The sequence below is a fragment of the Triticum aestivum genome, chromosome 4D (genome assembly GCF_018294505.1).
Source record: "Triticum aestivum cultivar Chinese Spring chromosome 4D, IWGSC CS RefSeq v2.1, whole genome shotgun sequence".
Lineage (NCBI taxonomy): Eukaryota > Viridiplantae > Streptophyta > Magnoliopsida > Poales > Poaceae > Triticum > Triticum aestivum.
Window position 1 is genome coordinate 335,883,713 of NC_057805.1, and position 13,048 is coordinate 335,896,760.

The 13,048-nt window shown below is 43.7% G+C and overlaps 2 protein-coding genes across 3 annotated transcripts; both read left to right on the forward strand.

The window, feature by feature from the left end:
* Positions 1-3,370: 3,370 nt before the first annotated feature.
* On the forward strand, positions 3,371-8,068 carry LOC123097752 (E3 ubiquitin-protein ligase BIG BROTHER). The gene is made up of 8 exons (XM_044519573.1): positions 3,371-3,636; positions 4,294-4,455; positions 5,077-5,311; positions 6,182-6,222; positions 6,484-6,528; positions 7,045-7,172; positions 7,477-7,585; positions 7,677-8,068. The coding sequence occupies exons 2-8, from the start codon at positions 4,315-4,317 to the stop codon at positions 7,728-7,730; spliced, it is 753 nt and encodes a 250-aa protein (XP_044375508.1). The 5' UTR covers positions 3,371-3,636; positions 4,294-4,314; the 3' UTR covers positions 7,731-8,068.
* Positions 8,069-8,743: 675 nt separating this feature from the next.
* On the forward strand, positions 8,744-12,451 carry LOC123097750 (gamma-interferon-responsive lysosomal thiol protein). 2 transcript variants are annotated; one of them, XM_044519572.1, is made up of 5 exons: positions 8,744-9,120; positions 11,069-11,134; positions 11,559-11,699; positions 11,793-11,885; positions 12,033-12,451. In XM_044519572.1, exons 1-5 carry the CDS (start codon positions 8,860-8,862, stop codon positions 12,231-12,233), a joined length of 762 nt encoding a protein of 253 aa, XP_044375507.1. In that variant the 5' UTR covers positions 8,744-8,859; the 3' UTR covers positions 12,234-12,451. The 2 variants fall into 2 exon arrangements, with proteins under 2 accessions (XP_044375507.1, XP_044375506.1); XM_044519571.1 differs by lacking the exon at positions 8,744-9,120 and adding an exon at positions 10,021-10,873.
* The last annotated feature ends 597 nt before the right edge of the window (positions 12,452-13,048 follow it).

Genomic DNA, 13,048 nt, shown 5'->3' on the forward strand with positions numbered 1-13,048 from the left:
ACAAGATTTAAATAGCATGGGTAGGCGATGCTCCTCGTGTTAGTGTGAATGCCGAGCATGCAGATGGCCAGTCAGCCTGCATGAATACGGGGTGGAAGTCGTCCCATCTGGTCATGCCCGCTATGTTTTAGGTATGTCTTAGTTCGTATTATGAAAATCATTGTTCAGTTTCAATGTTCAATGTCTAATCGTCGACCAATGCCATTGTGATGCTGAACAAATGCCAATGTAAATAAACTGTATTTTCTTTGTGTAAAAAAGAAACACAAATGCTAACATGTGACTTAGCAAAGTATAGGACTCGAACTATGGCCACTCTGAATTTGTGCACAATCTCTAAATATTACGGAGCACGCTTCGAAGGTTTGGAGGGTAGAGTTGCTCTTTGGCCGCATGCAAGACCTTGTTCAATCAAAAAATTGCACAAACATTACAACGTGATGTATTGGCTGTGACTTGCAAGTAACAAGTACAACTAACTTTGCCAAAAGGAAACAAACTAAAATGCTTAAACATGTGTGTCCGTGTCACCTGCATATGTTACTTGGATGTTGTTGAGTTGTTCTAGAGCATCGGCTCTTTTCTAATGCATGGTTGCGCACGAGTAATTTAATTGGTTGGACAAGTAATATATATTTCAAGATTATATAAACATCTTATGCTTTCCTCTCATGACACGAGTCACGAAACAACATGACTCCGAGCAGGGCATATAGAATCTCCAAAGCACTCTTTGGAAATTGCATCCGGTGTACTTTTAGCCAGATAAAATGTGTACTGCGCCTTGTGTTTATTGTGTTGTTAAGGCATAGTAGAGAATTTCATGCATGATTTGCTCATTATCAAATGCAGAGTACACCGAGGGGCAGGCCCGCAGCACACGCTATGGTTTGCTTTGATATATGGCAAATGCAGAGTACGATATTGTTTTCTTCCTTGTTCCACCCGTACAGCCGTACTACACTGCCTGCAAGTCGTATAAATGCAAGGTAAAGTGGGCACACACAATTTTTACGATCAATGACGCCACTGCTTACATCGTCAATTGCATTTTGCAATGCTTTTTACTACCCCTTCATTCACAAATACTCATCCTTTTGTATTTACTCTGCATATCAGGTTTGTCTGAAGTCAAATTTAATATACTTTCAACAAGTTTGTAGGAAAATATATTAACATATATACCACGAAATATATATCATTGGATTCATTATTGCATATATTTTTCACGTCGTATAAATTTGTTACTGTAAATATTCATATTGTTTTCTACAAACTTGTTCATGCTTTATAAAGTTTGACTTAAGTCAAAGCTAAATGCGGAGTAAATAAAACGGAGGGAGTAAAATATGTTTCATTCACAAATATAAAATATTTTAGATATTTCAGTATGAAATGAAATAAGTGAATAAACACACTGAAACATGTCTATATACATCTAATTTAGAAAAAAATTAAAACATCTATATTTATGAATGGAGGGGGTACGAAATTTCATTTTGTAGTGATGTCTACAGTAGCTATAATTTTACAATAGAGCAAAAAAAAAATTAACATAAGAGAGCAATGTATTGGGACTTACTAAGCACATATGTTTCGGTTTGAACATCAAATTTAAATCCATTTCATAATAAGTATATAATGATTTTGCATGACTTATGAAGATGTTGAAATATATTGCACATCTTAATTCATTCGTTTGGGTTTTTTGATAAACATAATTAATATTGTATCAAAACCAAGAGGTCTCAAGCTTAAAACCTGACCAACGTCACATGTCACTACATAATAATTCGTCATCTATCTGCGAGCGAGTGGTTTTATACTCCATGAAAATGTTAGAAATATGAGCAGTTTACCATATGATTTAATCCACAGAAAAACTAAATAAAACTGACTATTATAACAAAGATGAAGCTAGTCATGCAATCTAACAGAGAGTATGCAAATGACATATGAAGTCGTGAATATAAACAGAAGCTAAAACAAAAAAAAAGTGGCAGGATGTTAAACAGAAAGAACACGAAGATGTACGGAGCAATAGCAGAAGCATTGGTCTTGGGCCCGACGTCCTCGCCGGCCATGTCGTCGAAGAGGTTGTCGACGTCGGGGAAGAAGTCGTCGTTTGGGAAGTGATCGTCGGCGTCCGTGGTGAAGAAGTCAGTAGTCGCGTAGAGCGCTCCCCAAAAATCTTATCACCCTTCTCCCGTACAGGACTCGAAGTGGCGGGGTTTCGGAGGCGTACTGCCCGACCTGCGGTGCATGCCGCAAGCCGGGATGGGGAAGAACCTTGCAGTAGCTCAGAGCTTGGAACTCGGTGCCGAGAGGAAGATGATGTTCTAGTGTGTCTCTCTGGAGAGGAGCGACCTCTCTTTTATAGACATAGGAGAAGGAGGCGAGCAGGCATCGACGGGTGATGAAACAAAGAGAGGAAGACGGAGCGAACAACCAGCAGCCGAAGGGATGCACCGTTCGCATTCAATCTTCACTGTAGTTATTAAAAACGGGTGGCATGTTGACTAATGCCATGTGGCTTTTTTTTTGCACCCCCTAAAGGTTGTCTTTTCTATTTGTTCTCCTTGCACACATCCTCTCCCTTGTCTTCCTCTTCACCTTCAAAGGCCACAGTCCATCCCAGCGGCCGAACGTCGTGAGCATGATGCGCTCCTTCGGCACGCCGATGGAACCATTCTAACATAGCTACCTTTGCCGCTCAGGAAGGATCATCTGTGCTGGGAAGGAAGCGCGGACTAAGCCTTCCAGACTTGTTCTGTCGGGTGGAAGGAGGAGGACGGAGCTAGCATGCCTGCTTGCTACCATCGCCACCCTCCAGCGTGCGCTGTTAGCACCGCGCCCTTCAAGGAAGGCAGTCGTCGCCGTGTGGGGAGGGGGTCCGGGCCCACAGCGTGGGAGAGCAAGACCGGCAGTGACAGGCTCATGCGAGAGGATCAGGGGAATGGGATGAAAGGCTTCGTCCAATAGATTGCTAGACGACATCCGCGTAGGTTTTGTGCAAAGAGGAGGGCCATAAAATTAGAAGAGAGAACCTTTTTAGGACGAAGGGGAGCGGGTGCGCGCGCGTAAAAAGTCACCGCATGTCAAGGATCAACCTGCCACCCGTGCAGGCCAAATCTAATGCAACGCGGATAGGATTGCTGCTAACACCCTTAGCAAACTTTTAGGATCTAGGTGTGCATTTTCATAATACCCTAATAATTTTAGGACTAGTGGTATATTATACTCAAAATTTCAAAAGCCTACGAAGAAACCACTCCATCAGCCGCTGTATTACTTAAACAGTACCGAATGTTTACCCGATTACAAATTTAGCCCTTCCGTATTTCTCTCCACCGTCCCGTGCCTTCCTTTCCTCTTCTCAGCAGTCTCACTCCGCCCAAGGCTGCTCTGCTCCATCTCTCCCACAGGCTAGCTGCAGACCTACAGTGTACCACCGCCTGCCCTGCCGTGCCTCAAACCTCTATCCTCCCCCTTCCCCCTCCCCCAACCCCTCTCCCTCTCCACCCCCATCCGCCTCTCACGCGGGACGCCGCCATTGACGTTCCCTTTCTTCCTCGTCGCCACATCGCGTCCCTCCTGCCTCCACTCCGTCCGCAGTCTTTGGCCATTGAGTTTGAGGTATGAGCTTGTTTTCTTCCAGCGACTAGCCAGATCCCACTGACCTTCACAATTTCTCTGTCTTCCGGTCCGCACCCGGCACGCCATCTAGATCCGCCCCTCGGCGGAAGCTCGATGCCTCGATTTGCCTCTCCTCAGTTCTTGTTTTATTTTACTTTCGATGCTCCGAGCGGAGGCCTCCCTCGATTCTATTCTTGGCATTGTTTCTGGCTGGATCGTGCATTGGTTCCTGCATCGTGCTGGTAGTTTTTTTGGTTTTGGAAGAAAAATGTGCATTGTACCAGTGGTGACAAAAGGACCACTTCTGTCATAGTATCATTTTACGGTAGAATGGTAAATAGCAGGCCACTGTGGTATGAATGCACAGTTCAGCTCTGCGAGTTCCATAGCCGAGGGCAATCCAGTGATAATGACTGATCTATTGCTTTTAACTAAGATGGAGCAAGATCTGCAGTGTTGTTTAACTCCTTCAGGTGTTGGTTCAGTCAAAAGATCACTATGCCTATTACACACCTCATACGATGTATCTGTTCCCCACTGTTTGATCTTCGGCTAACTCAATTCTGCCGTGTCCCAACTTCGATGCGTGTTTCAATTTGTTTTTCATTTCTATCAGTGAAGTTTAATGAAGTTTTTTTTTGGCTTGTTTTGTTGTAGGTTGATGATCCGTCGGAAAGGATGAACGGGAGTCGACAGATGGAACTCCACTACATAAACACTGGATATCCATACACCATCACCGAGAGCTTCATGGATTTTTTTGAAGGCCTCACATATGCTCAAGCTGATTTTGCTCTTGCCGATGCCTTCCAGGATCAGGTACAATAGATTGTAATTGTCTTTTAGTGCAACAGCTAGTTTCTTCCATTTCCTCAAACCCTTCACTGTATTGTTAGATTTCTCACTACTCCCTCCGTTCATAAATATAAGATGTTCTAACTTTTTTCTGAATCGGATGTATATAGACGTGTTTTAGTGTGCTTGTTCACTCATTTTAGCCATATGTAGTCCATATTGAAATATCCAAAACATCTTTATATTTGTGAACGGAGGGAGTACTTTGGTAATGATGTACATATATCCACCATGTAATATTACGTGGCTTGTGGCTTTGGCAAAGGTCACTCTTTATATATTCAGCTACTTTATAATTAAAAATGATACTTAAGAATTTGGTGATTCCAAATTTCAAATTTTAGCAGTTTACACGCCTCATGAATCTACATATTTTTCTCACAAGTCTAATAAGCACCTTCATTTTAAGAAAAAGAAAGAAGAAATAGAGTCACTCAACAATGGGCGATGATTTCCGAAAGCTCACCGGCACATCATTCAAAGACTATAATACTGTCGATCATTATACTTTAGTCACTGTTTCATGCTTTCATCCATTGTTATCGTTTCTTTTGCATTCCACGCTTATTTGTTGTTAATGTGCAGGCTAATCCATACTGGACGATGATGCAGACAAACTCGTATAAATATGGATATTCTGGTGCAGGAAATTACTATAGCTATGGACATGTGTATGACATGAATGACTACATGCATAGAGCAGATAGTGGACGCAGAATTTGGGATAACCCCATGCCTGTAAACAGTACCGACTCCCCCAACATAGTCCTGCAGGGTGCTGAAGCTCCTCATGCAAATGCAAGTTCTACTACCGAGGAACGTAAGTTCAGTACTTTGGAGATATGGTTTTTGGAAGTTGAAATAATCATTATTTTAGGATGGAGTTGAAATCATCATTATTCTGGGATATCAGCTACATAAACATCTCTGGTTAGGTACTAAGGATCAATTACAATATTATTCAAGTCAGCAATATGCTGTACCTGCAATTAGTGTATCGTTGGACATGGTTACAGGCTGGTTCAGTCAGCCACTTATGCTATACCTGCAATTAGTGTATCGTTGGGCATGGTTACAGGCTGGTTCCATCAGCCACTTATGCTATACCTGCATTAACACACTTCATTGGCTATTTTTCTTCCACGCTTTTGCTCTTCCTTTCTAAGAGGACTAGTAGCACATAAAATTTGCTTACTGTTAGTTATATAATATAGGAAGTTTGTTAGTGTCAGACTATTAGTGATCGGCATTGTATGATCGGATTCGTTGCTAATGTTGACCAATTGGAGCACAGTTGGTCAGATGCTTACATGAGGAAAGAAAACAGAAGTTCGGAAGTGGGTTTAGAATACCTGTTTGTCGTTATAATCCTGTGGTTATTTCGTTATGCATTTACAGATTACTGCAAACTTGTTAGACTTGGTCATGGTACTGAACTAAAACCATGATACTTATTTTGGGACGGAGGGAGTACTAGTTATCTGACTAGTGCCTATTTTGGAATACAAACTGTACATAAACCGCGGCACTGGATCGGCACATGCGATGTTCTTAATGGATTCTTACGCATTTAGGTACCACATAAACAGTAACCGACAATTTATAAAATTTGAACCTTTACCTGCTAGCCAAACAGTTGCTTCAACGATACATCTTTACTTTGGCACTCTGATTTAGTTTTCACTTGCAGGCATCCAACAACCTGTGCACCAAAATTCAAGCAGTCCTCAGGTAAATGAGTTTTTCGAGCAGGCTTATGTTTATTTAACTGACTAGTATTGTCCTGTGAATGTGATAGTAGGCTATATGCCATGTATCCCCCCCCCCCCCCCCCCCCACCAAACATTAACTTGATACCTGACCATATCCCACCAGAACAATGCGATAACATTGTTTATTTGTTTCCATGTTTCATGTGTACACTTATTTCTCATCTACCCAAAAGGTATTTCCTCATTGATTCACTGAAATATAATACTGTTTTATTTCCAGGTTGTTTGGCAAGACAGCATTGATCCTGACAACATGACATATGAGGTTAATGACTTCTCTTGCATGACTTGTGTAACCATGCTCTTATGCTCGCTGTTTCATGTAAAACCCACTTGATATATGTGTCATCTTCTGCATCTGATTTATATGTTTGGGTTCAGCTAGATAGGTAAAAGTCTGCAGTGATTACACCATGCACAATTGGATTGATCACTTTATTGTTCTTATTTGGGTGCTTTGAGGACCAAAATACTGGACATCAAGGATGATGTGACTTGAGATGAAGAAAAAATTTGTTACTTGAATAATCACTTAGCAGTATTTTTGCTGTGCTTATCTGAAAGTACATGCTTGTAAAGCCACTAGTAGATATATACATCCACACATCACACTGCTTTTCTTTTGTTCCATTCCATGCACTGGAACTATTCAACTAACAATAGTACAATACTCTTCAATGGTTAAGCTCTTTATCCATTAATCATTCGTTTCATTGCTAGTTTTGTTTGTCTCATCTTATTATTTCTGGAACTTGGTTCGCTTACAAGTTTTTGTTGACAGGAATTGTTGGATTTGGGCGAGGCAGTTGGAACCCAAAGTCGGGGTCTCTCCCAAGAAAGCATTTCAGCACTTCCAGTCACCAAATTCAAGTGTGGTTTATTTTCAAGGAAGAAAAAACGCCGTGAAAGGTTAGATCTTGCTGCATTCTCTTACACCATCAGTTCTGGACTATGACTTTGCCCTACTTTATGCGTGCCCTCTTGGCATGCTGTAGGCCACTGTAGGTTTAGGCTTTTAGTTTTCGGTTAGGCAGGTTTACCTTATCTTTTGAAGCATACCATAGTAGGAGTAGTTCTGTCTGCATCGACACGATGCTGCATCTTGAGTGCAATATTCTGTTTCTGCTTACCTGTAGAGGACACAGTTACAGCAACCCGATTCTTAAATGGAAAGGAAGATAACTTTTAGAACTTTCATATGGGTAACAAACAGGTGTGTGATCTGTCAAATGGAGTATCGGAGAGGGGATCTGCAGATGGCGCTCCCCTGCAAGCATGTGTACCATGCCAGCTGCGTGACAAAATGGCTTACCATCAACAAGGTCAGCGCTAACGAAAGGGAACAACCTGTATCCGCTTCTTGTTTCTACCCCCTGCCTCTTTATCTGACAGGAGTATGCATTTGCTCTGTAGGTATGCCCTGTCTGCTTTGCTGAAGTTCCCGGTGAGGAGCCCAAGAGGCAATGAGTTATGTGGCAGCCACGAAGTTCTTGCGCTGGGACGACGTACGCGTGATCTCTGCTTGAGGGCAGCTTGCTTTGTGCCCTACCCCTTCCCTTTAGACTTGTATATTAGGACTATATCACTAAATATAGGTTATAAGCAGATGTAGCTGGAAGCTGGAACCGCTTCCCAGAGGTTTGCCGTAGGCTGTAGAGTTTGACCGTGAACTATGACCACGTGGTAGAGCTCCGATCGCGCATGCTTGCGAGGTGTTTTGTTCACTGCGAAGAGGCATGCGCTGGTTTCTGTTAACTGTATTTGATTAAGATTTTTGTGGACAGAGAAAAGATTCATTTGTTACACCCCCTGCTTTGCCCTGTGAGATTGCATTCCTTGGCCGTGATGTGTTTGTGACTGATTTTTTTTTGCGGAAGCTAGGTTTTGCCAGTTTTGTGTTGCTCCTTTATCTTTTCGGTCGGGATTTTGTGTGTGTGTGTGTGGCTCCTGTTTTTGTCTGTACTGGGAAGGGATGAACTCTGTATCCACTTGTACCGGTGACCACTGCTCAGCTATGGACCTGTCCAGTTCAGGTACAATTTTTGGGGGAGGCTTTGCCAGTCTTGTGTGTAGCTATCTGCAGTTGGATCAGCTCCATACACTTGTGCTTTGGTGACAACTGCTCAGCTCTGGACCTGTTGAGTTGAGGCAGTACAACTTTTCTTGGACAGGAAATTAACCTTTATTTAGCTCACAATTGTTACATTATCAACCAGGAAATCAGGGGATCATCCAGTCACACGGACGGACTGATTCTGGTATGTGGAGCTGAAAGATGGTGTGCCTCTCTAGGCCAGGTGCTTCACAAAACAAAATGGTGTCCAAACTTGATGGCGATCACCTATTCACAAGATGGCGCATCGAGTTGGCCTCACAGACAGCTCTCCTGCTTGACGACGGAATCGTGACACGTCCCAAAACATCAGAGACATCATCCAGCCGTGAACTTCCTTCCTTCCTTCCGGCACGCACGCACGCACGTATGTTCCCGTGATCCCGTCTATACCCATCGAGTCGAGACACAAAAAACTTACCGCTCCCCGTTGACCAGGAGAGGAGAACTCCGCTCGGGACGGACGCGATCCCCCCGCGCGCCATGGCCGGTTCCCGTCGCGCCCTCCGCTTCGTCCTGCTCCTGCCGGCCATCCTCGGCGCCCTCCTGCCGCCGGCCGCCGCGGGGCCGCCCAAGGTATCCCTGGCGCTCTACTACGAGTCGCTCTGCCCCTACTGCTCGCGCTTCATCGTCACCCGCCTCGCCGGGATCTTCGACAGCGGCCTCATCCACGCCGTCGACCTCCTGCTCGTCCCCTACGGCAACGCCCACGTCCACGGCGCCAACAACACCATCTCCTGCCAGGTGCTGCAGTTAGCTAGTACTCCCTCCGTTCCAAAATATAGGTCTTTCTAGAGATTTCAACAAGTGACTACATACAAAGCAAAGCAAAATGAGTGAATCTACACTCTAGAATATGTCTATATACATCCGTATGTGGTAATCTATTTAAAATCTCAAAAAGACAAGACTTATATTTAGGAACAGAGGGAGTAGTAGACAGTAGTACAGTAGTATTTCAGTCATTCAATCCCCAATTAATTCTAATTCCCCATGAACCATCCGGCTCAAAATCGATTCCTAGCTAGAGTGGCACTGAATTACTCTGCGACGAATATCCTGTGCTCTTGCCTTGGGCCAATTCCAAAGCTAGTTTCTTGATTTTGCTGTCAGAGGTACTTTGAACGGTAGTGGTGGCAGCAGCGTGGCAGCATAGCGGCCAAGGCGTGTATGCTTGCTGCTAATCAGTCGCCGTCCTGCCGCGTTTGCCGTAGGCTCTATTTAGCGCGGCCCATTTGCTATTGTTTCCCTTTCTGTTTGTTTCTGCCTTGTACTCCCTCCGTCCGGAAATACTTGTCGGAGAAATGCATAAAAATGAATGTATCTAAAACTAAAATACATCTAGATATACCCATTCCTCCGACGAGTATTTCCGGACGGAGGGAGTACGAAGAAATAACTGAATCTTTTTGTACTATGAACAAGACAAGCGCACGCACCTGGCTGCCTTGTCTAATTGTCTTACTTACACTAGAGCTAAAACGACTTCTCTCTCAGATCTCAACGAGTAATGCCATAGCGTGCTAACCCACCAGCCCACTACCCACGATCATGGTTTGTGATGATTCTAAAAGAGGAGGAGAACATGCTTTGCAACCGTCGCCTACAATCATGTGTTCCTACGGTGATTAATGGCCTGGTTTTTGGGCAGACCACAAGTTAGGCTCGCTCCACTACCGGCCCTTGCTCCTACCCTAGAGTTCTCTTGCAGTTTTCAGCTTAGGGAAGGGTTACTATAATTCATTGCAAGCCACTTCCATTGAGATTTTGTATTTGCTAGCTTTTGGAAACGCCACTAACAATCCTCAACAAGTTGCTTACCATCTGGTTTACGCGATCTAAATGTGTACCACACTTGGTGCTTCTTGCCTAGAATGGAAACTCTTCCTGAAGAAACAAGGTTCATTTGGATGTGCAATAGTTTTAGTTTTACAAATGCATCTAGATACCCTTTCTGCCATTTTATCGTGCAGATGCTCATAAGATGAAATGGTGGGAACCACTCATCATTTCACCATATCAAATATGCACCACATCGCCACGCACAGCTGAGCAATTCTAGTTTGTCCTTTAAACCACCTCACTGCACACGTGGCCACCCGTGCATCACCCTAATCGCCAATATAAACCCCTCATTGCCAAGCTCCTGCACTCACTCCAAGGCTCCACCATCTTCTCTGCACATTGATCCTCTGTGCATTGATCGACCGGAGGAGCAAACCCCATGACCACCCGCCCCCACCGTTTCCTCCTCCTCCCCGTGCTACTCCTGCTGCTCAGCACCTCCTCTGCGAGCGCCAATGGTGGCGTCGTCACGGCGGGGAGCGGGAAGGTGAGCATGGCGCTCTACTATGAGTCGCTGTGCCCCTTCTCAGCGCACTTCGTGGTGAACAGCCTCACCAGAGTCTTTAAGGATGGACTCCTTGATGCCGCGGACCTCACCCTCGTCCCCTACGGCAATGCCAAGGTGGACGCGCATGGTGCCATCACCTGTCAGGTGTGCCATCGCCGCGCGCCCGATCCGTTTCTCTGTTCTTCCTTTGGTTATTGTTGATGTTTCTTTGTTCAGTCGGGGATCCTGGGTGTGTACTTAGTTCTGAGTACTTTCTAACTAGTATTGTCTAATTACTGACTATTTGGCGGTGGATGGTGTTGGTGCTCATACTAATGTTGGGTTTTTGGCTTGTTGCAGCATGGCCCCGATGAATGCCTTCTGAACAACGTGGAGGCTTGTGCCATCGACGCCTGGCCGGATTTGGTAATTCATCCACATCTCATCATAATCTCTGCTCACAGCTTCACCACCAACGTATTGTTGCAACTACATTAAGTTCTCAGAAAAGAATAGGATGTACTATGATACATTAATTACAACGTGAACTTTGTATCAGTTATAGTAGTATAGAATAGCAAAAAGTCACTTTGGAACCTGGGTGCATTGGAGCCCTATTTTTTGAACTGTGCCAAAATGCTATTTTGAAGTTTCAAAAAATTCTGAAAACAAATCAACATGTTTGTATGAATGTATATTACACATGTGTAAATTTGAATAGTCATTAGCTAGCTGTCGTTGGTTCCCAAGGTCCGAGTTCTCACCTCAAATTTAGACAGTTCTGCTACAAGTCTGGAGAATTTTGTTACACATACTCTTTGATATGATAGCTACTTGTCATTGGTTGCAGAATGTGCATTTCGGTTTCATCAACTGCGTGGAGGACCTGGTGATGAACCGCAAGCGCGAGGAATGGGAGTCGTGCTTCCAGAAACAGGGGCTTGACCCCAAGCCTGTCATGGAGTGCTACAACAGTGATCAAGGCCACAAGGTCCGTTCCCTTTGCCTCTGCGTTGTATCGTCACATACATTTTATAGGCAATATTGCTAACCACAGTGTTCGTATTTTGCTTGCTCCATCTAGCTTTCGCTCAAGTATGGGAAACAGACTGATGCGCTTGTGCCCCCGCACAAGTACGTTCCATGGGTGGTGGTTGATGGCCAGCCGCTGTACGAGGTAAGCAACAACCACTCTTCTCAAGTTTTAGATCCAATCATGATGGACGATTTTCCATTTTACCAACTGTTTCCTCAGCTTCATGTCCTAATTTCACCATATGAGCATACGCTAGTTTTTGAGTCATGATGAGCTTGTTTGTTTCAGGACTACGAGAACTTCGAAGCTTACGTCTGCAAGGCGTACAAGGGCCATCCTCCCAAGATTTGCCAAGGGCTGGGCCGTGACTACCCAATCGTACAACAGGTGGTGGAGGCTGGCAACGGTGTCACCTACAACTCCGGCGATTTCGAGCTGGATGAAGGGGGCGACGACAAGATTAAGATGGTGCAGGGTGATGACAATTGATAGATTGTATGTCTCCTTTCGGGGATCCTATACCGATATACATGAACATAGGGCTGTTTCATCTGTCTGTTCAGGTTAATTATGATGTAAGTTATAAAAGAAAAGCTTAATTATGATGTACATCGGTAATAAAGTGATTTATGGTGATGTAAATTCATGTTCAAGTTAATATGTAGATATACATGAGCATTGTGAGTTTTATTTTTCCGTTCAAGTTTTTTTTTTGGCGGTGTTCAAGTTAATATGGAAATATACAATGTGCGATAATAACGTGAGCTATGGTGATCCTGCTAGCCCTATCTGGTTTCTGGTTTGTTGAACTAACGAACCTAAGTAAGTCTGGATTTTCTATCCTACAGGTAGCCACGCCTTCTATCTGGCCATCCAGCTTAGCATCAAGTTTCTACATTTTTACATTTTTAAAAATTCTGAAAAATACAGATATATATGGAGGCATGATGTACATCTGTAAAAATTTCCACGATGAAATGTGTTGAAATGAGGGCTGTGAAAAAAAATTGTGGCTTCTGAGCACATGATACTGTTCACCCCAAAGTCCACACAAGTACCACTATGTGAATAAAAGAGTGAATTCCATCTTTTACCCACAAAATTCATGTTTGTGACAGATATTACCCCATTTAGTGAAAATTCTCAATTTATACCCAATGTAGGCAAGTTTGTGACACATTTTAATTTCTTCCCCATATTTGATGCTAACTGGACTAGCCACATATGCGTTTTTATTTTTTCTCTGGTTTCATTAAAACTAATTATATTTGTCAGAACCCATACAAGTTACTAGTAAGGAGAAC